This window comes from Struthio camelus, chromosome 1, assembly GCF_040807025.1.
Source record: "Struthio camelus isolate bStrCam1 chromosome 1, bStrCam1.hap1, whole genome shotgun sequence".
Lineage (NCBI taxonomy): Eukaryota > Metazoa > Chordata > Aves > Struthioniformes > Struthionidae > Struthio > Struthio camelus.
Genome location: NC_090942.1, coordinates 209,012,716 through 209,037,533, shown reverse-complemented (window position 1 = coordinate 209,037,533; position 24,818 = coordinate 209,012,716). Strand labels below are relative to the sequence as shown.

Sequence of the window (24,818 nt, the reverse complement as noted above, 5' to 3'; positions counted from 1 at the left end):
CCAAATTGACCCACAGTCTCCTCAGTACAGAGACCAGTGGGCGAGTTCCTGGGCCACCCTGGCTACTCAGGACTTCAGGGCCCTGGGCACGCGGGGTGTATACCGCAGCTCTACAGCAATTCTAACTCTGCAACAAAGGTGACTTGCATCCCTGGATCTCACTCGGCACTTAAAGAAGGCCACAGCTCTTGCTACGGTACTCAAATACAATTCTCTTTACTGACAGTGAGACACAGGGTGGTTCCCTGTGGCTGCAAGGGAGCGCCCCTCTTGGGTGAGGCAGCGCATCTGGACTGTGGACGCAGGCCGGGCGCAGGCAGCAGGTGCCACGGCTGGGGAGCAGTGGCATCCCTTGGGGCTGCCACAAGGCCTGGCCCGCAGAGCTGCCAAGAAGGAGCCCGTGTGGGCTGGGGCAGCGCTGGCGTTTCAGGGCCGGCTGTAGGGATGTTGTGAGCGGCGCCTTAACCGCGAGCGGCCTGGCCTTCGCTCTGGCCCAGTCCGGCCTGCCCGGCTGCTGCTCGCAGGAGCCTGGGAGCTGGGGGATGATGCCGCTTGGCTGCTGCTGCTGCTGGAGGTGGCCGGCCCCGACTGCGCGCTGGAGGCTGCAAGGAGAGGCAGGAAGGTCAGCAGCACGGCCCCACGCCCCCACACTCCCAGGGCAGGGGAGGCCAGAGCGGTGGCCCCCTGGCAGTAGAGACCGCTCTGCCAAGCCCGCCCTGAGCACCCATGCTAAGGCTCTGCCTGGCCCTGGCTGTGGCCCGGGGGCACCCAGGGGGACACAGCTTCTCCGCTTACCAGTGCCCAGACCCGCACAGTCGTCACACTCCCACGTGGCTGTGGTGGGCCTCAAGGCGGAGCAGCGTCGGTGCGTGCCTCTGGCAGCACAGGAGCAGCACAGGAGCAGCTCCCACGGCCTGGGAGAGCAAACGGATTGGTGGCCAAAGTGGCAGCCAGTGCTGGCGGTGACACCAGGGAGGCGGCCAAGGACAAAGAGACTCGAGCAAGAGGGTGCCTGGCAGAGCTCCCCGGCTTGGTGCCACCTCAGTGCCGAGAGGCCTTGCTCCCAGAGCTCTTGGGGAGGTGAAGAGCCTGGGCACAGCCCCAGGCGAACCCTCCACTCCTTGGCGCACTGCTTGGCCAGCGCTAGCAGGGCCATCCCTCCTGCCCTGGCAGCACAGCCTCCCCATGGAAAAGGGCTGTCCCTTTGCCTCTTCTTCCGCCCCTGGAGGGCGTCCATCCACCTTCCAAAGACCCTCAGAGATGCCGCGAGACTGCCACTAGGGCACCTGCCACCACATGGGCAGTGGGGAAATTGCTGCTTTGCTGACTTACCCCTCTTCTGCTGCCTCTTCTCTGCCTCGCGCAGAAAGGCACCGGCTGGCGTCACAGCGGCTGTGCCTCTCATTGAGCTCAGCAAAGGCCCCCTCTGCCTCCCAGGTGGGTTGTCTGACAGGTTGAAGCAAAGCAAGGGCATGAGCCTCCCCTGCCCCTCGTGCTCGTGCCCTCCTTCTGTCTCGTGGGCACGGGGCAAGGGCAGAAGAGAACCAACCGGAGGGGCACTCGGATCCCCATGGCAGACATTTCCCACAGGAAGGTCTCCCTGTCATTACACTGCGGGCACTGCAAGCAGAAGAAGCCAGCGCTGAGAGCCTGTTGCTGCAAGAGAGGCACAAGCCACGTGAGTGGGGCACTGCCCACTGCTGGGCACCCGCCATGCCCAAGGGGCGCTGGAAGGGCCTCCTACCTGGATGCAGCCCCGATGGAACCACGCGTGCCTACACGCAGGGCACACCAGAGTGTGGTGGGAGAGCTGTTCCTCCACGGGCTCCAGACAAATGACGCAGGAGGTCTCCCCATCCTGCTGCACCTGCACTGTTTGTTCTGGGCGATGTTCCCGGCAGAAGGACCTGGGTGCAACACAGAAGGGGTGGGCGAGGTCAGGACGCATGGAGTCCTCCCGCCTTTCTGGACAAGACGACCCCACAGGCTGTAGAGGCTGGCTGCTGCCTGCGCAATGTGTGCATGTCTCTCTTCCCATCCCCTTCCTGCCCATGCATCTCCCACCCAAGGGTCCCGGCACATTCTAGCTGAGGCCCCGCCATCACCCCTCTGAGGTGGGCTCTGGCGCACTCACGCCAAGCTCAGGGACCTTGCCTGCAGACAGAAGGCCTGACCAACACACTGGCTCTCCAGCCCCCAGCCACAGCTGCTGCTTCCCCAGCTCCCCCGGGAGCCGAGAACAAGGGATTGCCAGGGCATGGCTGAGGACAGACCCTCCCACTCTGCTCCTGCACCCAGAGGAGGCAAAAGGGGTGCATAAAGGAGCCCTCCATGCCCTGACTCTGGCCCTGGCAGGGCTCCTGCAGGGTCACCGCAGAGCAGAGCAAGCAGCTGCTTCGCCCTCTTGGCCAGTGCTGCCAGCAGGGCAAAGGAGGCAAAGGCGGCCCAGCACGAGGCTCGTCAGCTCTTACCTGCGCTGCCCAAAGAACTGCGAGACGCAGCCATCTTCGCAGCCGCAGGGGAAGTGGAAGCTGCGCTTGCAGCCCTTCTGCCGGCAGCTAATGGTGGCTCCCCGCTCACCACAGACGTAGCAGCGCTGCAAAGAGCACAGCAGGCCCCATCAGAGACACGCTCAGGGCCCCCAAGGCCTGCCCCACACCTCTGGGAAGGCTGCAGGCACGTGGGCACTGCTGGGTCCCGTCCTGCAGAGCCACCTCAGGCACTGGCATTCCTGCTTCTGCTGGAGCCTCTCTGCAGCTCCTGCCGCTTGCGGGAGCGTTGCCCGGAGCTGACGGAAAAGCCCAAGGTTTCCTCCCCAGGGCACAGGCTGAGCTTGCACAAACCCATGCTGGCACAGACCTCCCCACACCCCGACGAGCTCTTCACCTTCCGAGTTGCCCGCTTCACTGCCCGCCTGATATCCGCCGGAAGGAACTTGTTGGCTCCCAGCTCGTTGGTGCCTCTCACAGGGAGCCCGCTGGCAAGATACTGAAAAACAGAAAAGTCCCAGAGCTCAGTAGGTCAGGCAGGCACGGCCCACTGCTGCCGGCCGGTGCTGAGGCACTGGCGAGAGGGCCGGGGCACACCACGCTCAGTTCCCTGGCACTGAGCGAGCTGCAATGCTCCTGGGCCTTTGAGCTGCTCCACAACAAGTAGCACAAAGAGTGGGAGAGGTGGGCAGCCAGGCTGTGCTGAGCGCTGGGAAGGCAGCGGCGCAGAGAGCCCGGGCGAGGGGCTGGCGGACACTCCTGCAGGCAGCGCTGGCCTGCTGGGCCCTGCTGAGCGGAGCACACGCCGTGCTGGGGCGGACGACGAGAGCCCGAGCAGAGGGCAGCAAAGGGACTCCCGGAGGCGTCGAGGAGGAGTCGGCACTCGCAGAGCTCTTGGGATGGGATTTCCACAGCCCCAGAGCCAGGCGCACCCCCACGCCCCAAAGCTGCCCGGCTGGGCGTGGAGATGGCAGGCTGCTGGGCTGGGCCACCGCGGGAAGCTGGAGGCAGCCCCAGGGACACTCACCAGGCAGTTCTCATGGGCGCAGAGACCGTCCTGCCGCCGTTTCTCCCCATACTTATCTGGGTCGGAATCGGCCCGGCGACACAGCACGCACGCTGCGGAGGGGAGAGCAAACGCCACAAGCACTGAGCGCCTCGCGGGGGCCTGCGAAAGGGTCCTGGAGGGCTTCCCCCGCAAGGGCCTGCCCTCACCCCGCTGCCCAGACGCCCTCCACGTGCTGGCTGCCGCCCCACGGCTCCCCGGCAGCCCCACGCTGACCCAGAGGAGGCTCCCGCCCCGGGCGCAGGGGCTCCCAGGCACGACCTGCCCTCGCCTTCCCCTCGCCTCTCCCGGCCCCTCTCGCTCCCGGCCAGCCCTGGGCAGCACCGGCCTTTCCTCCCCCCGGCACAGCCCTCCTCCCCGCACGGCCCTCCCCGCGCCCCAGGCCTCGCGCGCGCGAGAGCACGGGTCCTGCCGCGGGCACGCTGCGCCGCTCCGGCCACCCCGCCGCCGCCCGCCAGCCGCCCCCCGAGCCCTTGGCCCGGCCGCGGGCTGCGGGCACCTCGGCGCTCCCTTCGCTCTCACCCTCCTCCCTCGAGTCGGGGGCCTTGCGCTTCATGGCGCGCTCCACGCGGGTCGACGGCGAGTGCTGCGGAAAAGCCCTGGCCCAGCCGCGCCGGGCTCTCCGCTCCCCACGCTCCTGCGCCGACCCTGGCGGGGCAGCGGCACCAGGGTGACTTTCCAGCCCAGCGCCAGCCCCCGGGGCGAGGGGCCCCGCTGCTGCTCCCGCGGCAGCCCCGCGCTAGCCCCTGCCTGGGCTCTCCCGCCTCCCGCCGGGCCGGGGCGGTGGGTCTCCGCCTCTGCCGCAGGGCCAGGAGCGGGCCAGGCCCCAGGGCAGCGCGGCCGCGGCCCTTGAGCCCAGCGGGGCTGCAGCAGCGCCCCGGGCCCGGCCCTGCGCGGGGCAGCGGCACCTCCCCTGCCCTCACCTGTCCCGTGCTCGGAGGCGCTGCCTCCCGCCTGGGGCTGCCCGCGCCCCGCGGCCCTTTTAGTACCGCCTGGACCGCCCGCCTCACCTGCCTCATTGTGACCCACCACCGCCACCGGGGTGACACAGATCCCCCACTGTGACCTGCCACCACCACTGGGGTGACACAGATCCCCACTGTGACCCACCACCACTGCTGGGGTGACACACTCCCCCCACTGTGACCCACCACCGCCGCCGGGGTGACACACTTCCCCCACTGTGACCTGCCACCACCGCTGGGGTGACACACTTCCCCCACTGTGACCTGCCACCACCGCTGGGGTGACACAGATCCCCACTGTGACCTGCCACCACCACTGGGGTGACACAGATCCCCACTGTGACCCGCCACCACTGCTGGGGTGACACACTTCACCCACTGTGACACGCCACCACCGCTGGGGTGACACAGATCCCCACTGTGACGCGCCACCACCACCGGGGTGACACACTTCCCCCACTGTGACCTGCCACCACCGCTGGGGTGACAGACTTCCCCCACTGTGACCCAACACCGCCACCGGGGTGACACAGATCCCCACTGTGACCCACCACCACTGCTGGGGTGACACACTTCCCCCACTGTGACCTGCCACCACCGCTGGGGTGACACACTTCCCCCACTGTGACCTGCCACCACCGCTGGGGTGACACAGATCCCCACTGTGACCTGCCACCACCACTGGGGTGACACACTTCCCCCACTGTGACCCGCCACCACCGCTGGGGTGACACACTTCCCCCACTGTGACCCAACACCGCCACCGGGGTGACACAGATCCCCCACTGTGACCTGCCACCACCACTGGGGTGACACAGATCCCCACTGTGACCCACCACCACTGCTGGGGTGACACACTTCCCCCACTGTGACCCACCACCGCCACCGGGGTGACACACTTCCCCCACTATGACCCGCCACCACCGCTGGGGTGACACACTTCCCCCACTGTGACCTGCCACCACCGCTGGGGTGACACAGATCCCCACTGTGACCCGCCACCACTGCTGGGGTGACACACTTTCCCCACTGTGACGCGCCACCACTGCTGGGGTGACACACTTCACCCACTGTGACCTGGGACCACCACTGGGGTGACACAGACCCCCACTGTCACGCACCACCACCGCAGGGGTGACACACTTCCCCCACTGTGACAGGCCAGTGCTGCCGGGGAGGAGAAAAGGCCGAAGCAAAGCCCTTGGCTACCTGGTGGGACGTCACTTCTTCCCTTGGGGCAACCCAACTCTTTACTAATAGTGAGACACAGGGTGGTTCCCTTTTGCTGCACCCCATTCACAGCTAGACAAAATGGTTTTGATATTCCAAATTCTTGAATTTAAAATCAAATGAATATAGGACCCAGTTTTAGTTAAATAGAACTTACCTGTTTCACTTTAAACGTTCTTATGAAAGGTTGATAATTCCTCTAAAATCAGGGCATAATTTATTTCTTTCATGAAATCTGATACTAATTGGTCTGCTTGTCCTAATTTTTCGTTAGTTGCTATTTTTTTTTGTTTCAGCAGAGGAATTTGCTTGACTAACATTTGCCTCATTCCCAGAGTTTCTCTACCTGTTTTTAGTTTAGTTTTTTAGTGTAGATCCTTAAAAATTGAACCTAGTCTTTTTTTACTATTTAAACCTATCTGACAGAGGGTTAGATCAGACTGAAATTGACTATTACTTCCAGATGGAAAATTATACAGAACCGCAGCTTCATTCAGTATAGTGTCCTTCATGCAAAGGGGTGACACAGATTCCCCACTGTGACCTGCCACCACCACTGGGGTGACACACTTCCCCCACTGTGACCTGCCACCACTGCCGGGGTGACACAGATCCCCACTGTGACCCGCCACCACTGCCAGGGTGACACACTTCCCCCACTGTGACCTGCCACCACCACTGGGGTGACACACTTCCCCCACTGTGACCTGCCACCACTGCTGGGGTGACACAGATCCCCACTGTGACCCGCCACCACTGCTGGGGTGACACACTTCCCCCACTGTCACGCACCACCACCGCTGGGGTGACACAGATCCCCCACTGTGACCTGCCACCACCACTGGGGTGACACACTTCCCCCACTGTGACCTGCCACCACTGCCGGGGTGACACACTTCCCCCACTGTGACCCACCACCACTGCTGGGGTGACACACTTCCCCCACTGTCACGCACCACCACCGCTGGGGTGACACACTTCCCCCACTGTGACCCACCACCGCCACCGGGGTGACACAGATCCCCCACTGTGACCTGCCACCATCACTGGGGTGACACACTTCCCCCACTGTGACCCGCCACCACTGCTGGGGTGACACACTTCCCCCACTGTCACGCACCACCACCGCTGGGGTGACACAGATCCCCCACTGTGACCTGCCACCACCACTGGGGTGACACACTTCCCCCACTGTGACCTGCCACCACTGCCGGGGTGACACACTTCCCCCACTGTGACCCACCACCACTGCTGGGGTGACACACTTCCCCCACTGTCACGCACCACCACCGCTGGGGTGACACACTTCCCCCACTGTGACCCACCACCGCCACCGGGGTGACACAGATCCCCCACTGTGACCTGCCACCATCACTGGGGTGACACACTTCCCCCACTGTGACCTGCCACCACCGCTGGGGTGACACAGATCCCCACTGTGACGCGCCACCACTGCTGGGGTGACACACTTCCCCCACTGTGACGCGCCACCACCACTGGGGTGACATAGTTCACCCACTGTGACCCGCCACCACCACTGGGGTGACACAGACCCCCACTGTCACGCACCACCACCGCTGGGGTGACACACTTCCCCCACTGTGACAGGCCAGTGCTGCCGGGGAGGAGAAAAGCCCCAAGCAAAGCTCTTGGCTACCCAAGGAGGAGGTACGTGCCACTTCTTCCTTTGGGGCAACCTTGTCCTTGTCCTGCTAACACGGAAGTTTGACAGAGAATCCTTTTGGGCCCTCTTCCTGAGAAATCCAACACACAGCTAGGGGCTGCTTGACAAGCCGAATGCCCATGCCTTGCCAGTCAAGACAGTCCTGATGAGAAGTAGGCAGCTGAACATCTGCTTTTCCATCAAATCTTGTCCCAAACTGAGGGCGAACCCTTGAAGAAACAGAGAACAAAGTAATTATGCCTGCCCAAAGGACCACACAGTTTTTTGCCTGCACGCCTCACATGCTTGCTTGCTTGCTTGCTTGCTTTTCGGGTGGATGTTTTCCGAAAATATCCTGCCTAGGCAGTTCAGGCATGAAAGTCCTCCTTGGTCCGGTTACATGAATTCCTCTGGTTTCATGAATCAACTGCTGTGTTACTTGAACTTTGCCTTGTTACATTGGCAATTTCAAGCTGAGGCTGGCCCATCTGGAAAGCGGAAGACAAGTGGGCCCAGGTCAAGTGGGCTCTGCCCACAGTGCAGTACGAAGCCCTTCTGTGGCCGAGCATTGGTCCACCTAGACCCAAGCGTCAGTAATGATCCTCTTAGAATAATAATACAGTTCAAAACTGTCTGCACACAGTGCTCAGGCTCTGCCTCTTTTCTGTCTCACCCTTCCCCTACTCCTCTGGCGCCCAAGGTCGGGGCTTCCAGTCTGGAGGAGGTGGAGGGAAGGGCGTTGCAGCGAGTTGGCAGCCCCTGGAGTCCTTGGGCCTTTGGCAGGAGGCTCATGTTCACGCTGATGGTTTCTTCCTCATGCTAGCACCCACTGTGGGCCATTTGGAGACGCTTGCCAACATCCTTTTGCACCTTGCCCTTCCTTCGCTGCCCTGCAGCTCCACATGAGCTCCACCTTTAACACTTACCACATGGGGTGCATTTTACTCAGGTCAGACACTTGTTCTTTGCTCTCTCGGTTAACCCTGACAATGTTTTTCTTTTCCAGCGCCAGGTCGCCCCTTCTTTAGCTGCCCAGTGGGGACTTGTGGGTAGGGGTGGCGTCTCCAAGGACGGCCTGTGCCCCATGCCTTATCCCCCCATGCCTGTACTCCTCTGTTGCATCCTATGTCTCCACCTCTCAGGTTCTCTCCTGCCATAGCAGGCCTCTGCTATGCCATTAGGCTTGAGGGGGAAATGTGGCTGCACCCCTTAAAATAAAACAGATCAGCCGCAGCCACGTGGTCAGTGAGAAGAACTGCGGTCACAGCTGAAGGAAGGAAACAAAAACTACAGGGAGCCCTGAGGGGGACCAAGGGGTTGGATGCTAAGCCAGATGACTTGGCAGGGGACCACTCATAAGGCTATAACCTTTGCAATGAGCAACCTCAAGTCTGCAGGAGGACTACACCACACCCACGGAGGTGGTGGATGCGCGGGACAAAGAAGAACTTGGAACATGCCTCAGGGCTCCGGACCTGTCCAAGGAGGCCACCAAGGGGCCCCCGGGCACACCCTGTCTCATGTAAAGAAGAGACCCACCCTGTGAGCTAGACAGACCGGCCCCCGCAGCTGAGCCCCGGCCGACAGAATGGCCGAACACGCAGTTTCTGGGATGGCCACAGCCTCCACGCAAGGTGCTGATCAACACACACAAGCACCCAGCTTGCACCTATGGAGGAAGCCAGGCAAAGCAGGAGAAGCCCGAGAGAAAGTGCCACTTGGAGAGCTCTTGTGACAATCAGTCAAAGGCATTGTGCCAGTGGCTCGGAGTTCCCAAAAGCACAGAAGAGTTGGAAGGGTTGGAAGGGACACCTGGAGATCCTCTGGTGCCAGCCCCCTGCTCAAGCAGGGTCTGCTGGAGCAGGTTGCTGGGGACCGTGGCTGGTCAGCTTTCCAGCATCTCCAAGGATGGAGACTCCACAACCTCTTGGGGCAGCCTGTTCCAATGTTCCACCACCCTCGCAAGGAAGAAGGGTTTTCTTAGGGTCAGAGAGAATTGCCTGCGTGCCAGTTTGTGCCCACTGCCTCTCATCCACTCACGGAGTGCCCCGAGAAGAGTCTGGCTCCGTCTGCTTTACACCCGCCCATCAGGTACTTCTCAACATTGACGGGCTCCCCCTGGGAGCCTGCCCTTCTCCAAGCTAAACAGTCCCACCTCTCTCAGTCTCTGCAGGCAGTGACCTTGTCTCCACTTGATCCGTTGTCCCAAATTGACCCACAGTCTCCTCAGTACAGAGACCAGTGGGCGAGTTCCTGGGCCACCCTGGCTACTCAGGACTTCAGGGCCCTGGGCACGCGGGGTGTATACCGCAGCTCTACAGCAATTCTAACTCTGCAACAAAGGTGACTTGCATCCCTGGATCTCACTCGGCACTTAAAGAAGGCCACAGCTCTTGCTACGGTACTCAAATACAATTCTCTTTACTGACAGTGAGACACAGGGTGGTTCCCTGTGGCTGCAAGGGAGCGCCCCTCTTGGGTGAGGCAGCGCATCTGGACTGTGGACGCAGGCCGGGCGCAGGCAGCAGGTGCCACGGCTGGGGAGCAGTGGCATCCCTTGGGGCTGCCACAAGGCCTGGCCCGCAGAGCTGCCAAGAAGGAGCCCGTGTGGGCTGGGGCAGCGCTGGCGTTTCAGGGCCGGCTGTAGGGATGTTGTGAGCGGCGCCTTAACCGCGAGCGGCCTGGCCTTCGCTCTGGCCCAGTCCGGCCTGCCCGGCTGCTGCTCGCAGGAGCCTGGGAGCTGGGGGATGATGCCGCTTGGCTGCTGCTGCTGCTGGAGGTGGCCGGCCCCGACTGCGCGCTGGAGGCTGCAAGGAGAGGCAGGAAGGTCAGCAGCACGGCCCCACGCCCCCACACTCCCAGGGCAGGGGAGGCCAGAGCGGTGGCCCCCTGGCAGTAGAGACCGCTCTGCCAAGCCCGCCCTGAGCACCCATGCTAAGGCTCTGCCTGGCCCTGGCTGTGGCCCGGGGGCACCCAGGGGGACACAGCTTCTCCGCTTACCAGTGCCCAGACCCGCACAGTCGTCACACTCCCACGTGGCTGTGGTGGGCCTCAAGGCGGAGCAGCGTCGGTGCGTGCCTCTGGCAGCACAGGAGCAGCACAGGAGCAGCTCCCACGGCCTGGGAGAGCAAACGGATTGGTGGCCAAAGTGGCAGCCAGTGCTGGCGGTGACACCAGGGAGGCGGCCAAGGACAAAGAGACTCGAGCAAGAGGGTGCCTGGCAGAGCTCCCCGGCTTGGTGCCACCTCAGTGCCGAGAGGCCTTGCTCCCAGAGCTCTTGGGGAGGTGAAGAGCCTGGGCACAGCCCCAGGCGAACCCTCCACTCCTTGGCGCACTGCTTGGCCAGCGCTAGCAGGGCCATCCCTCCTGCCCTGGCAGCACAGCCTCCCCATGGAAAAGGGCTGTCCCTTTGCCTCTTCTTCCGCCCCTGGAGGGCGTCCATCCACCTTCCAAAGACCCTCAGAGATGCCGCGAGACTGCCACTAGGGCACCTGCCACCACATGGGCAGTGGGGAAATTGCTGCTTTGCTGACTTACCCCTCTTCTGCTGCCTCTTCTCTGCCTCGCGCAGAAAGGCACCGGCTGGCGTCACAGCGGCTGTGCCTCTCATTGAGCTCAGCAAAGGCCCCCTCTGCCTCCCAGGTGGGTTGTCTGACAGGTTGAAGCAAAGCAAGGGCATGAGCCTCCCCTGCCCCTCGTGCTCGTGCCCTCCTTCTGTCTCGTGGGCACGGGGCAAGGGCAGAAGAGAACCAACCGGAGGGGCACTCGGATCCCCATGGCAGACATTTCCCACAGGAAGGTCTCCCTGTCGTTACACTGTGGGCACTGCAAGCAGAAGAAGCCAGCGCTGAGAGCCTGTTGCTGCAAGAGAGGCACAAGCCACGTGAGTGGGGCACTGCCCACTGCTGGGCACCCGCCATGCCCAAGGGGCGCTGGAAGGGCCTCCTACCTGGATGCAGCCCCGATGGAACCACGCGTGCCTACACGCAGGGCACACCAGAGTGTGGTGGGAGAGCTGTTCCTCCACGGGCTCCAGACAAATGACGCAGGAGGTCTCCCCATCCTGCTGCACCTGCACTGTTTGTTCTGGGCGATGTTCCCGGCAGAAGGACCTGGGTGCAACACAGAAGGGGTGGGCGAGGTCAGGACGCATGGAGTCCTCCCGCCTTTCTGGACAAGACGACCCCACAGGCTGTAGAGGCTGGCTGCTGCCTGCGCAATGTGTGCATGTCTCTCTTCCCATCCCCTTCCTGCCCATGCATCTCCCACCCAAGGGTCCCGGCACATTCTAGCTGAGGCCCCGCCATCACCCCTCTGAGGTGGGCTCTGGCGCACTCACGCCAAGCTCAGGGACCTTGCCTGCAGACAGAAGGCCTGACCAACACACTGGCTCTCCAGCCCCCAGCCACAGCTGCTGCTTCCCCAGCTCCCCCGGGAGCCGAGAACAAGGGATTGCCAGGGCATGGCTGAGGACAGACCCTCCCACTCTGCTCCTGCACCCAGAGGAGGCAAAAGGGGTGCATAAAGGAGCCCTCCATGCCCTGACTCTGGCCCTGGCAGGGCTCCTGCAGGGTCACCGCAGAGCAGAGCAAGCAGCTGCTTCGCCCTCTTGGCCAGTGCTGCCAGCAGGGCAAAGGAGGCAAAGGCGGCCCAGCACGAGGCTCGTCAGCTCTTACCTGCGCTGCCCAAAGAACTGCGAGACGCAGCCATCTTCGCAGCCGCAGGGGAAGTGGAAGCTGCGCTTGCAGCCCTTCTGCCGGCAGCTAATGGTGGCTCCCCGCTCACCACAGACGTAGCAGCGCTGCAAAGAGCACAGCAGGCCCCATCAGAGACACGCTCAGGGCCCCCAAGGCCTGCCCCACACTTCTGGGAAGGCTGCAGGCACGTGGGCACTGCTGGGTCCCGTCCTGCAGAGCCACCTCAGGCACTGGCATTCCTGCTTCTGCTGGAGCCTCTCTGCAGCTCCTGCCGCTTGCGGGAGCGTTGCCCGGAGCTGACGGAAAAGCCCGAGGTTTCCTCCCCAGGGCACAGGCTGAGCTTGCACAAACCCATGCTGGCACAGACCTCCCCACACCCCGACGAGCTCTTCACCTTCCGAGTTGCCCGCTTCACTGCCCGCCTGATATCCGCCGGAAGGAACTTGTTGGCTCCCAGCTCGTTGGTGCCTCTCACAGGGAGCCCGCTGGCAAGATACTGAAAAACAGAAAAGTCCCAGAGCTCAGTAGGTCAGGCAGGCACGGCCCACTGCTGCCGGCCGGTGCTGAGGCACTGGCGAGAGGGCCGGGGCACACCACGCTCAGTTCCCTGGCACTGAGCGAGCTGCAATGCTCCTGGGCCTTTGAGCTGCTCCACAACAAGTAGCACAAAGAGTGGGAGAGGTGGGCAGCCAGGCTGTGCTGAGCGCTGGGAAGGCAGCGGCGCAGAGAGCCCGGGCGAGGGGCTGGCGGACACTCCTGCAGGCAGCGCTGGCCTGCTGGGCCCTGCTGAGCGGAGCACACGCCGTGCTGGGGCGGACGACGAGAGCCCGAGCAGAGGGCAGCAAAGGGACTCCCGGAGGCGTCGAGGAGGAGTTGGCACTCGCAGAGCTCTTGGGATGGGATTTCCACAGCCCCAGAGCCAGGCGCACCCCCACGCCCCAAAGCTGCCCGGCTGGGCGTGGAGATGGCAGGCTGCTGGGCTGGGCCACCGCGGGAAGCTGGAGGCAGCCCCAGGGACACTCACCAGGCAGTTCTCATGGGCGCAGAGACCGTCCTGCCGCCGTTTCTCCCCATACTTATCTGGGTCGGAATCGGCCCGGCGACACAGCACGCACGCTGCGGAGGGGAGAGCAAACGCCACAAGCACTGAGCGCCTCGCGGGGGCCTGCGAAAGGGTCCTGGAGGGCTTCCCCCGCAAGGGCCTGCCCTCACCCCGCTGCCCAGACGCCCTCCACGTGCTGGCTGCCACCCCACGGCTCCCCGGCAGCCCCACGCTGACCCAGAGGAGGCTCCCGCCCCGGGCGCAGGGGCTCCCAGGCACGACCTGCCCTCGCCTTCCCCTCGCCTCTCCCGGCCCCTCTCGCTCCCGGCCAGCCCTGGGCAGCACCGGCCTTTCCTCCCCCCGGCACAGCCCTCCTCCCCGCACGGCCCTCCCCGCGCCCCAGGCCTCGCGCGCGCGAGAGCACGGGTCCTGCCGCGGGCACGCTGCGCCGCTCCGGCCACCCCGCCGCCACCCGCCAGCCGCCCCCCGAGCCCTTGGCCCGGCCGCGGGCTGCGGGCACCTCGGCGCTCCCTTCGCTCTCACCCTCCTCCCTCGAGTCGGGGGCCTTGCGCTTCATGGCGCGCTCCACGCGGGTCGACGGCGAGTGCTGCGGAAAAGCCCTGGCCCAGCCGCGCCGGGCTCTCCGCTCCCCACGCTCCTGCGCCGACCCTGGCGGGGCAGCGGCACCAGGGTGACTTTCCAGCCCAGCGCCAGCCCCCGGGGCGAGGGGCCCCGCTGCTGCTCCCGCGGCAGCCCCGCGCTAGCCCCTGCCTGGGCTCTCCCGCCTCCCGCCGGGCCGGGGCGGTGGGTCTCCGCCTCTGCCGCAGGGCCAGGAGCGGGCCAGGCCCCAGGGCAGCGCGGCCGCGGCCCTTGAGCCCAGCGGGGCTGCAGCAGCGCCCCGGGCCCGGCCCTGCGCGGGGCAGCGGCACCTCCCCTGCCCTCACCTGTCCCGTGCTCGGAGGCGCTGCCTCCCGCCTGGGGCTGCCCGCGCCCCGCGGCCCTTTTAGTACCGCCTGGGCCGCCCGCCTCACCTGCCTCATTGTGACCCACCACCGCCACCGGGGTGACACAGATCCCCCACTGTGACCTGCCACCACCACTGGGGTGACACAGATCCCCACTGTGACCCGCCACCACTGCTGGGGTGACACACTTCACCCACTGTGACACGCCACCACCGCTGGGGTGACACAGATCCCCACTGTGACCCGCCACCACCGCTGGGGTGACACACTTCCCCCACTGTGACCCGCCACCACTGCTGGGGTGACACACTTCCCCCACTGTGACCCAACACCGCCACCGGGGTGACACACTTCACCCACTGTGACCTGGGACCACCACTGGGGTGACACAGACCCCCACTGTCACGCACCACCACTGCCGGGGTGACACACTTCCCCCACTGTGACCCACCACCGCCACCGGGGTGACACACTTCCCCCACTATGACCCGCCACCACCGCTGGGGTGACACACTTCCCCCACTGTGACCTGCCACCACCGCTGGGGTGACACAGATCCCCACTGTGACCCGCCACCACTGCTGGGGTGACATACTTTCCCCACTGTGACGCGCCACCACTGCTGGGGTGACACACTTCACCCACTGTGACCTGGGACCACCACTGGGGTGACACAGACCCCCACTGTCACGCACCACCACCGCAGGGGTGACACACTTCCCCCACTGTGACAGGCCAGTGCTGCCGGGGAGGAGAAAAGGCCCAAGCAAAGCCCTTGGCTACCTGGTGGGACGTCACTTCTTCCCTTGGGGCAACCCAACTCTTTACTAATAGTGAGACACAGGGTGGTTCCCTTTTGCTGCACCCCATTCATAGCTAGACAAAATGTTTTTGATATTCCAAATTCTTGAATTTAAAATCAAATGAATATAGGACCCAGTTTTAGTTAAATAGAACTTACCTGTTTCACTTTAAACGTTCTTATGAAAGGTTGATAATTCCTCTAAAATCAGGGCATAATTTATTTCTTTCATGAAATCTGATACTAATTGGTCTGCTTGTCCTTATTTTTCGTTAGTTGCTATTTTTTTTTGTTTCAGCAGAGGAATTTGCTTGACTAACATTTGCCTCATTCCCAGAGTTTCTCTACCTGTTTTTAGTTTAGTTTTTTAGTGTAGATCCTTAAAAATTGAACCTAGTCTTTTTTTACTATTTAAACCTATCTGACAGAGGGTTAGATCAGACTGAAATTGACTATTACTTCCAGATGGAAAATTATACAGAACCGCAGCTTCATTCAGTATAGTGTCCTTCATGCAAAGGGGTGACACAGATTCCCCACTGTGACCTGCCACCACCACTGGGGTGACACACTTCCCCCACTGTGACCTGCCACCACTGCCGGGGTGACACAGATCCCCACTGTGACCCGCCACCACTGCCGGGGTGACACACTTCCCCCACTGTGACCTGCCACCACCACTGGGGTGACACACTTCCCCCACTGTGACCTGCCACCACTGCTGGGGTGACACAGATCCCCACTGTGACCCGCCACCACCGCTGGGGTGACACACTTCCCCCACTGTCACGCACCACCACCGCTGGGGTGACACAGATCCCCCACTGTGACCTGCCACCACCGCTGGGGTGACACACTTCCCCCACTGTGACCTGCCACCACTGCCGGGGTGACACACTTCCCCCACTGTGACCCACCACCACTGCCAGGGTGACACACTTCCCCCACTGTCATGCACCACCACCGCTGGGGTGACACACTTCCCCCACTGTGACCCAACACCGCCACCGGGGTGACACAGATCCCCCACTGTGACCTGCCACCATCACTGGGGTGACACACTTCCCCCACTGTGACCTGCCACCACCGCTGGGGTGACACAGATCCCCACTGTGACGCGCCACCACTGCTGGGGTGACACACTTCCCCCACTGTGACGCGCCACCACCGCTGGGGTGACATAGTTCACCCACTGTGACCCGCCACCACCACTGGGGTGACACAGACCCCCACTGTCACGCACCACCACCGCTGGGGTGACACACTTCCCCCACTGTGACAGGCCAGTGCTGCCGGGGAGGAGAAAAGCCCCAAGCAAAGCCCTTGGCTACCCAAGGAGGAGGTACGTGCCACTTCTTCCTTTGGGGCAACCTTGTCCTTGTCCTGCTAACACGGAAGTTTGACAGAGAATCCTTTTGGGCCCTCTTCCTGAGAAATCCAACACACAGCTAGGGGCTGCTTGACAAGCCGAATGCCCATGCCTTGCCAGTCAAGACAGTCCTGATGAGAAGTAGGCAGCTGAACATCTGCTTTTCCATCAAATCTTGTCCCAAACTGAGGGCGAACCCTTGAAGAAACAGAGAACAAAGTAATTATGCCTGCCCAAAGGACCACACAGTTTTTTGCCTGCACGCCTCACATGCTTGCTTGCTTGCTTGCTTGCTTTTCGGGTGGATGTTTTCCGAAAATATCCTGCCTAGGCAGTTCAGGCATGAAAGTCCTCCTTGGTCCGGTTACATGAATTCCTCTGGTTTCATGAATCAACTGCTGTGTTACTTGAACTTTGCCTTGTTACATTGGCAATTTCAAGCTGAGGCTGGCCCATCTGGAAAGCGGAAGACAAGTGGGCCCAGGTCAAGTGGGCTCTGCCCACAGTGCAGTACGAAGCCCTTCTGTGGCCGAGCATTGGTCCACCTAGACCCAAGCGTCAGTAATGATCCTCTTAGAATAATAATACAGTTCAAAACTGTCTGCACACAGTGCTCAGGCTCTGCCTCTTTTCTGTCTCACCCTTCCCCTACTCCTCTGGCGCCCAAGGTCGGGGCTTCCAGTCTGGAGGAGGTGGAGGGAAGGGCGTTGCAGCGAGTTGGCAGCCCCTGGAGTCCTTGGGCCTTTGGCAGGAGGCTCATGTTCACGCTGATGGTTTCTTCCTCATGCTAGCACCCACTGTGGGCCATTTGGAGACGCTTGCCAACATCCTTTTGCACCTTGCCCTTCCTTCGCTGCCCTGCAGCTCCACATGAGCTCCACCTTTAACACTTACCACATGGGGTGCATTTTACTCAGGTCAGACACTTGTTCTTTGCTCTCTCGGTTAACCCTGACAATGTTTTTCTTTTCCAGCGCCAGGTCGCCCCTTCTTTAGCTGCCCAGTGGGGACTTGTGGGTAGGGGTGGCGTCTCCAAGGACGGCCTGTGCCCCATGCCTTATCCCCCCATGCCTGTACTCCTCTGTTGCATCCTATGTCTCCACCTCTCAGGTTCTCTCCTGCCATAGCAGGCCTCTGCTATGCCATTAGGCTCGAGGGGGAAATGTGGCTGCACCCCTTAAAATAAAACAGATCAGCCGCAGCCACGTGGTCAGTGAGAAGAACTGCGGTCACAGCTGAAGGAAGGAAACAAAAACTACAGGGAGCCCTGAGGGGGACCAAGGGGTTGGATGCTAAGCCAGATGACTTGGCAGGGGACCACTCATAAGGCTATAACCTTTGCAATGAGCAACCTCAAGTCTGCAGGAGGACTACACCACACCCACGGAGGTGGTGGATGCGCGGGACAAAGAAGAACTTGGAACATGCCTCAGGGCTCCGGACCTGTCCAAGGAGGCCACCAAGGGGCCCCCGGGCACACCCTGTCTCATGTAAAGAAGAGACCCACCCTGTGAGCTAGACAGACCGGCCCCCGCAGCTGAGCCCCGGCCGACAGAATGGCCGAACACGCAGTTTCTGGGATGGCCACAGCCTCCACGCAAGGTGCTGATCAACACACACAAGCACCCAGCTTGCACCTATGGAGGAAGCCAGGCAAAGCAGGAGAAGCCCGAGAGAAAGTGCCACTTGGAGAGCTCTTGTGACAATCAGTCAAAGGCATTGTGCCAGTGGCTCGGAGTTCCCAAAAGCACAGAAGAGTTGGAAGGGTTGGAAGGGACACCTGGAGATCCTCTGGTGCCAGCCCCCTGCTCAAGCAGGGTCTGCTGGAGCAGGTTGCTGGGGACCGTGGCTGGTCAGCTTTCCAGCATCTCCAAGGATGGAGACTCCACAACCTCTTGGGGCAGCCTGTTCCAATGTTCCACCACCCTCGCAAGGAAGAAGGGTTTTCTTAGGGTCAGAGAGAATTGCCTGCGTGCCAGTTTGTGCCCACTGCCTCTCATCCACTCACGGAGTGCCCCGAGAAGAGTCTGGCTCCGTCTGCTTTACACCCGCCCATCAGGTACTTCTCAACATTGACGGGCTCCCCCTGGGAGCCTGCCCTTCTCCAAGCTAAACAGTCCCACCTCTCTCAGTCTCTGCAGGCAGTGACCTTGTCTCCACTTGATCCGTTGTCCCAAATTGACCCACAGTCTCCTCAGTACAGAGACCAGTGGGCGAGTTCCTGGGCCACCCTGGCTACTCAGGACTTCAGGGCCCTGGGCACGCGGGGTGTATACCGCAGCTCTACAGCAATTCTAACTCTGCAACAAAGGTGACTTGCATCCCTGGATCTCACTCGGCACTTAAAGAAGGCCACAGCTCTTGCTACGGTACTCAAATACAATTCTCTTTACTGACAGTGAGACACAGGGTGGTTCCCTGTGGCTGCAAGGGAGCGCCCCTCTTGGGTGAGGCAGCGCATCTGGACTGTGGACGCAGGCCGGGCGCAGGCAGCAGGTGCCACGGCTGGGGAGCAGTGGCATCCCTTGGGGCTGCCACAAGGCCTGGCCCGCAGAGCTGCCAAGAAGGAGCCCGTGTGGGCTGGGGCAGCGCTGACGTTTCAGGGCCGGCTGTAGGGATGTTGTGAGCGGCGCCTTAACCGCGAGCGGCCTGGCCTTCGCTCTGGCCCAGTCCGGCCTGCCCGGCTGCTGCTCGCAGGAGCCTGGGAGCTGGGGGATGATGCCGCTTGGCTGCTGCTGCTGCTGGAGGTGGCCGGCCCCGACTGCGCGCTGGAGGCTGCAAGGAGAGGCAGGAAGGTCAGCAGCACGGCCCCACGCCCCCACACTCCCAGGGCAGGGGAGGCCAGAGCGGTGGCCCCCTGGCAGTAGAGACCGCTCTGCCAAGCCCGCCCTGAGCACCCATGCTAAGGCTCTGCCTGGCCCTGGCTGTGGCCCGGGGGCACCCAGGGGGACACAGCTTCTCCGCTTACCAGTGCCCAGACCCGCACAGTCGTCACACTCCCACGTGGCTGTGGTGGGCCTCAAGGCGGAGCAGCGTCGGTGCGTGCCTCTGGCAGCACAGGAGCAGCACAGGAGCAGCTCCCACGGCCTGGGAGAGCAAACGGATTGGTGGCCAAAGTGGCAGCCAGTGCTGGCGGTGACACCAGGGAGGCGGCCAAGGACAAAGAGACTCGAGCAAGAGGGTGCCTGGCAGAGCTCCCCGGCTTGGTGCCACCTCAGTGCCGAGAGGCCTTGCTCCCAGAGCTCTTGGGGAGGTGAAGAGCCTGGGCACAGCCCCAGGCGAACCCTCCACTCCTTGGCGCACTGCTTGGCCAGCGCTAGCAGGGCCATCCCTCCTGCCCTGGCAGCACAGCCTCCCCATGGAAAAGGGCTGTCCCTTTGCCTCTTCTTCCACCCCTGGAGGGCGTCCATCCACCTTCCAAAGACCCTCAGAGATGCCGCGAGACTGCCACTAGGGCACCTGCCACCACATGGGCAGTGGGGAAATTGCTGCTTTGCTGACTTACCCCTCTTCTGCTGCCTCTTCTCTGCCTCGCGCAGAAAGGCACCGGCTGGCGTCACAGCGGCTGTGCCTCTCATTGAGCTCAGCAAAGGCCCCCTCTGCCTCCCAGGTGGGTTGTCTGACAGGTTGAAGCAAAGCAAGGGCATGAGCCTCCCCTGCCCCTCGTGCTCGTGCCCTCCTTCTGTCTCGTGGGCACGGGGCAAGGGCAGAAGAGAACCAACCGGAGGGGCACTCGGATCCCCATGGCAGACATTTCCCACAGGAAGGTCTCCCTGTCGTTACACTGTGGGCACTGCAAGCAGAAGAAGCCAGCGCTGAGAGCCTGTTGCTGCAAGAGAGGCACAAGCCACGTGAGTGGGGCACTGCCCACTGCTGGGCACCCGCCATGCCCAAGGGGCGCTGGAAGGGCCTCCTACCTGGATGCAGCCCCGATGGAACCACGCGTGCCTACACGCAGGGCACACCAGAGTGTGGTGGGAGAGCTGTTCCTCCACGGGCTCCAGACAAATGACGCAGGAGGTCTCCCCATCCTGCTGCACCTGCACTGTTTGTTCTGGGCGATGTTCCCGGCAGAAGGACCTGGGTGCAACACAGAAGGGGTGGGCGAGGTCAGGACGCATGGAGTCCTCCCGCCTTTCTGGACAAGACGACCCCACAGGCTGTAGAGGCTGGCTGCTGCCTGCGCAATGTGTGCATGTCTCTCTTCCCATCCCCTTCCTGCCCATGCATCTCCCACCCAAGGGTCCCGGCACATTCTAGCTGAGGCCCCGCCATCACCCCTCTGAGGTGGGCTCTGGCGCACTCACGCCAAGCTCAGGGACCTTGCCTGCAGACAGAAGGCCTGACCAACACACTGGCTCTCCAGCCCCCAGCCACAGCTGCTGCTTCCCCAGCTCCCCCGGGAGCCGAGAACAAGGGATTGCCAGGGCATGGCTGAGGACAGACCCTCCCACTCTGCTCCTGCACCCAGAGGAGGCAAAAGGGGTGCATAAAGGAGCCCTCCATGCCCTGACTCTGGCCCTGGCAGGGCTCCTGCAGGGTCACCGCAGAGCAGAGCAAGCAGCTGCTTCGCCCTCTTGGCCAGTGCTGCCAGCAGGGCAAAGGAGGCAAAGGCGGCCCAGCACGAGGCTCGTCAGCTCTTACCTGCGCTGCCCAAAGAACTGCGAGACGCAGCCATCTTCGCAGCCGCAGGGGAAGTGGAAGCTGCGCTTGCAGCCCTTCTGCCGGCAGCTAATGGTGGCTCCCCGCTCACCACAGACGTAGCAGCGCTGCAAAGAGCACAGCAGGCCCCATCAGAGACACGCTCAGGGCCCCCAAGGCCTGCCCCACACCTCTGGGAAGGCTGCAGGCACGTGGGCACTGCTGGGTCCCGTCCTGCAGAGCCACCTCAGGCACTGGCATTCCTGCTTCTGCTGGAGCCTCTCTGCAGCTCCTGCCGCTTGCGGGAGCGTTGCCCGGAGCTGACGGAAAAGCCCGAGGTTTCCTCCCCAGGGCACAGGCTGAGCTTGCACAAACCCATGCTGGCACAGACCTCCCCACACCCCGACGAGCTCTTCACCTTCCGAGTTGCCCGCTTCACTGCCCGCCTGATATCCGCCGGAAGGAACTTGTTGGCTCCCAGCTCGTTGGTGCCTCTCACAGGGAGCCCGCTGGCAAGATACTGAAAAACAGAAAAGTCCCAGAGCTCAGTAGGTCAGGCAGGCACGGCCCACTGCTGCCAGCCGGTGCTGAGGCACTGGCGAGAGGGCCGGGGCACACCACGCTCAGTTCCCTGGCACTGAGCGAGCTGCAATGCTCCTGGGCCTTTGAGCTGCTCCACAACAAGTAGCACAAAGAGTGGGAGAGGTGGGCAGCCAGGCTGTGCTGAGCGCTGGGAAGGCAGCGGCGCAGAGAGCCCGGGCGAGGGGCTGGCGGACACTCCTGCAGGCAGCGCTGGCCTGCTGGGCCCTGCTGAGCGGAGCACACGCCGTGCTGGGGCGGACGACGAGAGCCCGAGCAGAGGGCAGCAAAGGGACTCCCGGAGGCGTCGAGGAGGAGTCGGCACTCGCAGAGCTCTTGGGATGGGATTTCCACAGCCCCAGAGCCAGGCGCACCCCCACGCCCCAAAGCTGCCCGGCTGGGCGTGGAGATGGCAGGCTGCTGGGCTGGGCCACCGCGGGAAGCTGGAGGCAGCCCCAGGGACACTCACCAGGCAGTTCTCATGGGCGCAGAGACCGTCCTGCCGCCGTTTCTCCCCATACTTATCTGGGTCGGAATCGGCCCGGCGACACAGCACGCACGCTGCGGAGGGGAGAGCAAACGCCACAAGCACTGAGCGCCTCGCGGGGGCCTGCGAAAGGGTCCTGGAGGGCTTCCCCCGCAAGGGCCTGCCCTCACCCCGCTGCCCAGACGCCCTCCACGTGCTGGCTGCCGCCCCACGGCTCCCCGGCAGCCCCACGCTGACCCAGAGGAGGCTCCCGCCCCGGGCGCAGGGGCTCCCAGGCACGACCTGCCCTCGCCTTCCCCTCGCCTCTCCCGGCCCCTCTCGCTCCCGGCCAGCCCTGGGCAGCACCGGCCTTTCCTCCCCCCGGCACAGCCCTTCTCCCCGCACGGCCCTCCCCGCGCCCCAGGCCTCGCACGCGCGAGAGCACGGGTCCTGCCGCGGGCACGCTGCGCCGCTCCGGCCTCCCCGCCGCCGCCCGCCAGCCGCCCCCCGAGCCCTTGGCCCGGCCGCGGGCTGCGGGCACCTCGGCGCTCCCTTCGCTCTCACCCTCCTCCCTCGAGTCGGGGGCCTTGCGCTTCATGGCGCGCTCCACGCGGGTCGACGGCGAGTGCTGCGGAAAAGCCCTGGCCCAGCCGCGCCGGGCTCTCCGCTCCCCACGCTCCTGCGCCGACCCTGGCGGGGCAGCGGCACCAGGGTGACTTTCCAGCCCAGCGCCAGCCCCCGGGGCGAGGGGCCCCGCTGCTGCTCCCGCGGCAGCCCCGCGCTAGCCCCTGCCTGGGCTCTCCCGCCTCCCGCCGGGCCGGGGCGGTGGGTCTCCGCCTCTGCCGCAGGGCCAGGAGCGGGCCAGGCCCCAGGGCAGCGCGGCCGCGGCCCTTGAGCCCAGCGGGGCTGCAGCAGCGCCCCGGGCCCGGCCCTGCGCGGGGCAGCGGCACCTCCCCTGCCCTCACCTGTCCCGTGCTCGGAGGCGCTGCCTCCCGCCTGGGGCTGCCCGCGCCCCGCGGCCCTTTTAGTACCGCCTGGGCCGCCCGCCTCACCTGCCTCATTGTGACCCACCACCGCCACCGGGGTGACACAGATCCCCCACTGTGACCTGCCACCACCACTGGGGTGACACAGATCCCCACTGTGACCCGCCACCACTGCTGGGGTGACACACTTCACCCACTGTGACCCGCCACCACCACTGGGGTGACACAGATCCCCACTGTGACCCGCCACCACTGCTGGGGTGACACACTTCACCCACTGTGACACGCCACCACCGCTGGGGTGACAGAGATCCCCCACTGTGACCCGCCACCACCACTGGGGTGACAGAGATCCCCCACTGTGACCCGCCACCACCGCTGGGGTGACACACTTCCCCCACTGTGACCCGCCACCACTGCTGGGGTGACACACTTCCCCCACTGTGACCCAACACCGCCACCGGGGTGACACACTTCACCCACTGTGACCTGGGACCACCACTGGGGTGACACAGACCCCCACTGTCACGCACCACCACTGCCGGGGTGACACACTTCCCCCACTGTGACCCACCACCGCCACCGGGGTGACACACTTCCCCCACTATGACCCGCCACCACCGCTGGGGTGACACACTTCCCCCACTGTGACCTGCCACCACCGCTGGGGTGACACAGATCCCCACTGTGACCCGCCACCACTGCTGGGGTGACATACTTTCCCCACTGTGACGCGCCACCACTGCTGGGGTGACACACTTCACCCACTGTGACCTGGGACCACCACTGGGGTGACACAGACCCCCACTGTCACGCACCACCACCGCTGGGGTGACACACTTCCCCCACTGTGACAGGCCAGTGCTGCCGGGGAGGAGAAAAGGCCCAAGCAAAGCCCTTGGCTACCTGGTGGGACGTCACTTCTTCCCTTGGGGCAACCCAACTCTTTACTAATAGTGAGACACAGGGTGGTTCCCTTTTGCTGCACCCCATTCACAGCTAGACAAAATGTTTTTGATATTCCAAATTCTTGAATTTAAAATCAAATGAATATAGGACCCAGTTTTAGTTAAATAGAACTTACCTGTTTCACTTTAAACGTTCTTATGAAAGGTTGATAATTCCTCTAAAATCAGGGCATAATTTATTTCTTTCATGAAATCTGATACTAATTGGTCTGCTTGTCCTAATTTTTCGTTAGTTGCTATTTTTTTTTGTTTCAGCAGAGGAATTTGCTTGACTAACATTTGCCTCATTCCCAGAGTTTCTCTACCTGTTTTTAGTTTAGTTTTTTAGTGTAGATCCTTAAAAATTGAACCTAGTCTTTTTTTACTATTTAAACCTATCTGACAGAGGGTTAGATCAGACTGAAATTGACTATTACTTCCAGATGGAAAATTATACAGAACCGCAGCTTCATTCAGTATAGTGTCCTTCATGCAAAGGGGTGACACAGATTCCCCACTGTGACCTGCCACCACCACTGGGGTGACACACTTCCCCCACTGTGGCCTGCCACCACTGCTGGGGTGACACAGATCCCCACTGTGACCCGCCACCACTGCTGGGGTGACACACTTCCCCCACTGTGACCTGCCACCACCACTGGGGTGACACACTTCCCCCACTGTGACGCGCCACCACCGCTGGGGTGACACAGATCCCCACTGTGACCCGCCACCACCGCTGGGGTGACACACTTCACCCACTGTGACCTGCCACCACCGCTGTGGTGACACACTTCCCCCACTGTGACCTGCCACCACCGCTGGGGTGACAGAGATCCCCCACTGTGACCTGCCACCACTGCCGGGGTGACACACTCCCCCACTGTCACGCACCACCACCGCTGGGGTGA

The 24,818-nt window shown here is 62.8% G+C and overlaps 2 protein-coding genes and 1 pseudogene across 6 annotated transcripts; all 3 read right to left on the bottom strand.

Moving 5' to 3' along the window:
- Positions 1-193: 193 nt before the first annotated feature.
- LOC138065835 (PHD finger protein 7-like) lies at positions 194-4,313 on the bottom strand. 3 transcript variants are annotated; one of them, XM_068931245.1, is made up of 9 exons: positions 4,078-4,313; positions 3,517-3,608; positions 2,887-2,988; positions 2,472-2,596; positions 1,745-1,907; positions 1,550-1,656; positions 1,333-1,446; positions 796-914; positions 194-602 (listed from the first exon to the last, which is right to left on the bottom strand). In XM_068931245.1, the coding sequence occupies exons 1-9, from the start codon at positions 4,109-4,111 to the stop codon at positions 427-429; spliced, it is 1,032 nt and encodes a 343-aa protein (XP_068787346.1). In that variant the 5' UTR covers positions 4,112-4,313; the 3' UTR covers positions 194-426. The 3 variants fall into 3 exon arrangements, with proteins under 3 accessions (XP_068787346.1, XP_068787347.1, XP_068787348.1); XM_068931246.1 differs by having other exon boundaries at positions 1,550-1,620; XM_068931247.1 differs by having other exon boundaries at positions 195-602; positions 1,550-1,620; positions 1,793-1,907; positions 4,078-4,285.
- Positions 4,314-9,811: 5,498 nt separating this feature from the next.
- Positions 9,812-13,931, bottom strand: LOC138065834 (PHD finger protein 7-like). Of its 3 annotated transcripts, none has more exons than XM_068931242.1 (9): positions 13,696-13,931; positions 13,135-13,226; positions 12,505-12,606; positions 12,090-12,214; positions 11,363-11,525; positions 11,168-11,274; positions 10,951-11,064; positions 10,414-10,532; positions 9,812-10,220 (listed from the first exon to the last, which is right to left on the bottom strand). In XM_068931242.1, exons 1-9 carry the CDS (start codon positions 13,727-13,729, stop codon positions 10,045-10,047), a joined length of 1,032 nt encoding a protein of 343 aa, XP_068787343.1. In that variant the 5' UTR covers positions 13,730-13,931; the 3' UTR covers positions 9,812-10,044. The 3 variants fall into 3 exon arrangements, with proteins under 3 accessions (XP_068787343.1, XP_068787344.1, XP_068787345.1); XM_068931243.1 differs by having other exon boundaries at positions 11,168-11,238; XM_068931244.1 differs by having other exon boundaries at positions 9,813-10,220; positions 11,168-11,238; positions 11,411-11,525; positions 13,696-13,903.
- Positions 13,932-16,367: 2,436 nt separating this feature from the next.
- Positions 16,368-22,572, bottom strand: LOC138066131 (PHD finger protein 7-like; annotated as a pseudogene).
- Between the last annotated feature and the right edge of the window lie 2,246 nt (positions 22,573-24,818).

Excerpts from the sequence above, each read along its gene's own strand:
- LOC138065834 (XM_068931242.1), bottom strand. The coding sequence starts at position 13,729 with ATGAAGCGCAAGGCCCCCGACTCGAGGGAGGAGG. Across the intron at positions 11,526-12,089 it reads CAGTTCTTTGGGCAGCGCAG|GTCCTTCTGCCGGGAACATC; the intron begins GTAAGAGCTGAC and ends TGTTGCACCCAG. Across the intron at positions 11,275-11,362 it reads TCCATCGGGGCTGCATCCAG|CAACAGGCTCTCAGCGCTGG; the intron begins GTAGGAGGCCCT and ends CCTCTCTTGCAG.
- LOC138065835 (XM_068931245.1), bottom strand. The coding sequence starts at position 4,111 with ATGAAGCGCAAGGCCCCCGACTCGAGGGAGGAGG. Across the intron at positions 2,989-3,516 it reads GCGCCCATGAGAACTGCCTG|TATCTTGCCAGCGGGCTCCC; the intron begins GTGAGTGTCCCT and ends TCTGTTTTTCAG. Across the intron at positions 2,597-2,886 it reads TGAAGCGGGCAACTCGGAAG|CGCTGCTACGTCTGTGGTGA; the intron begins GTGAAGAGCTCG and ends TGCTCTTTGCAG.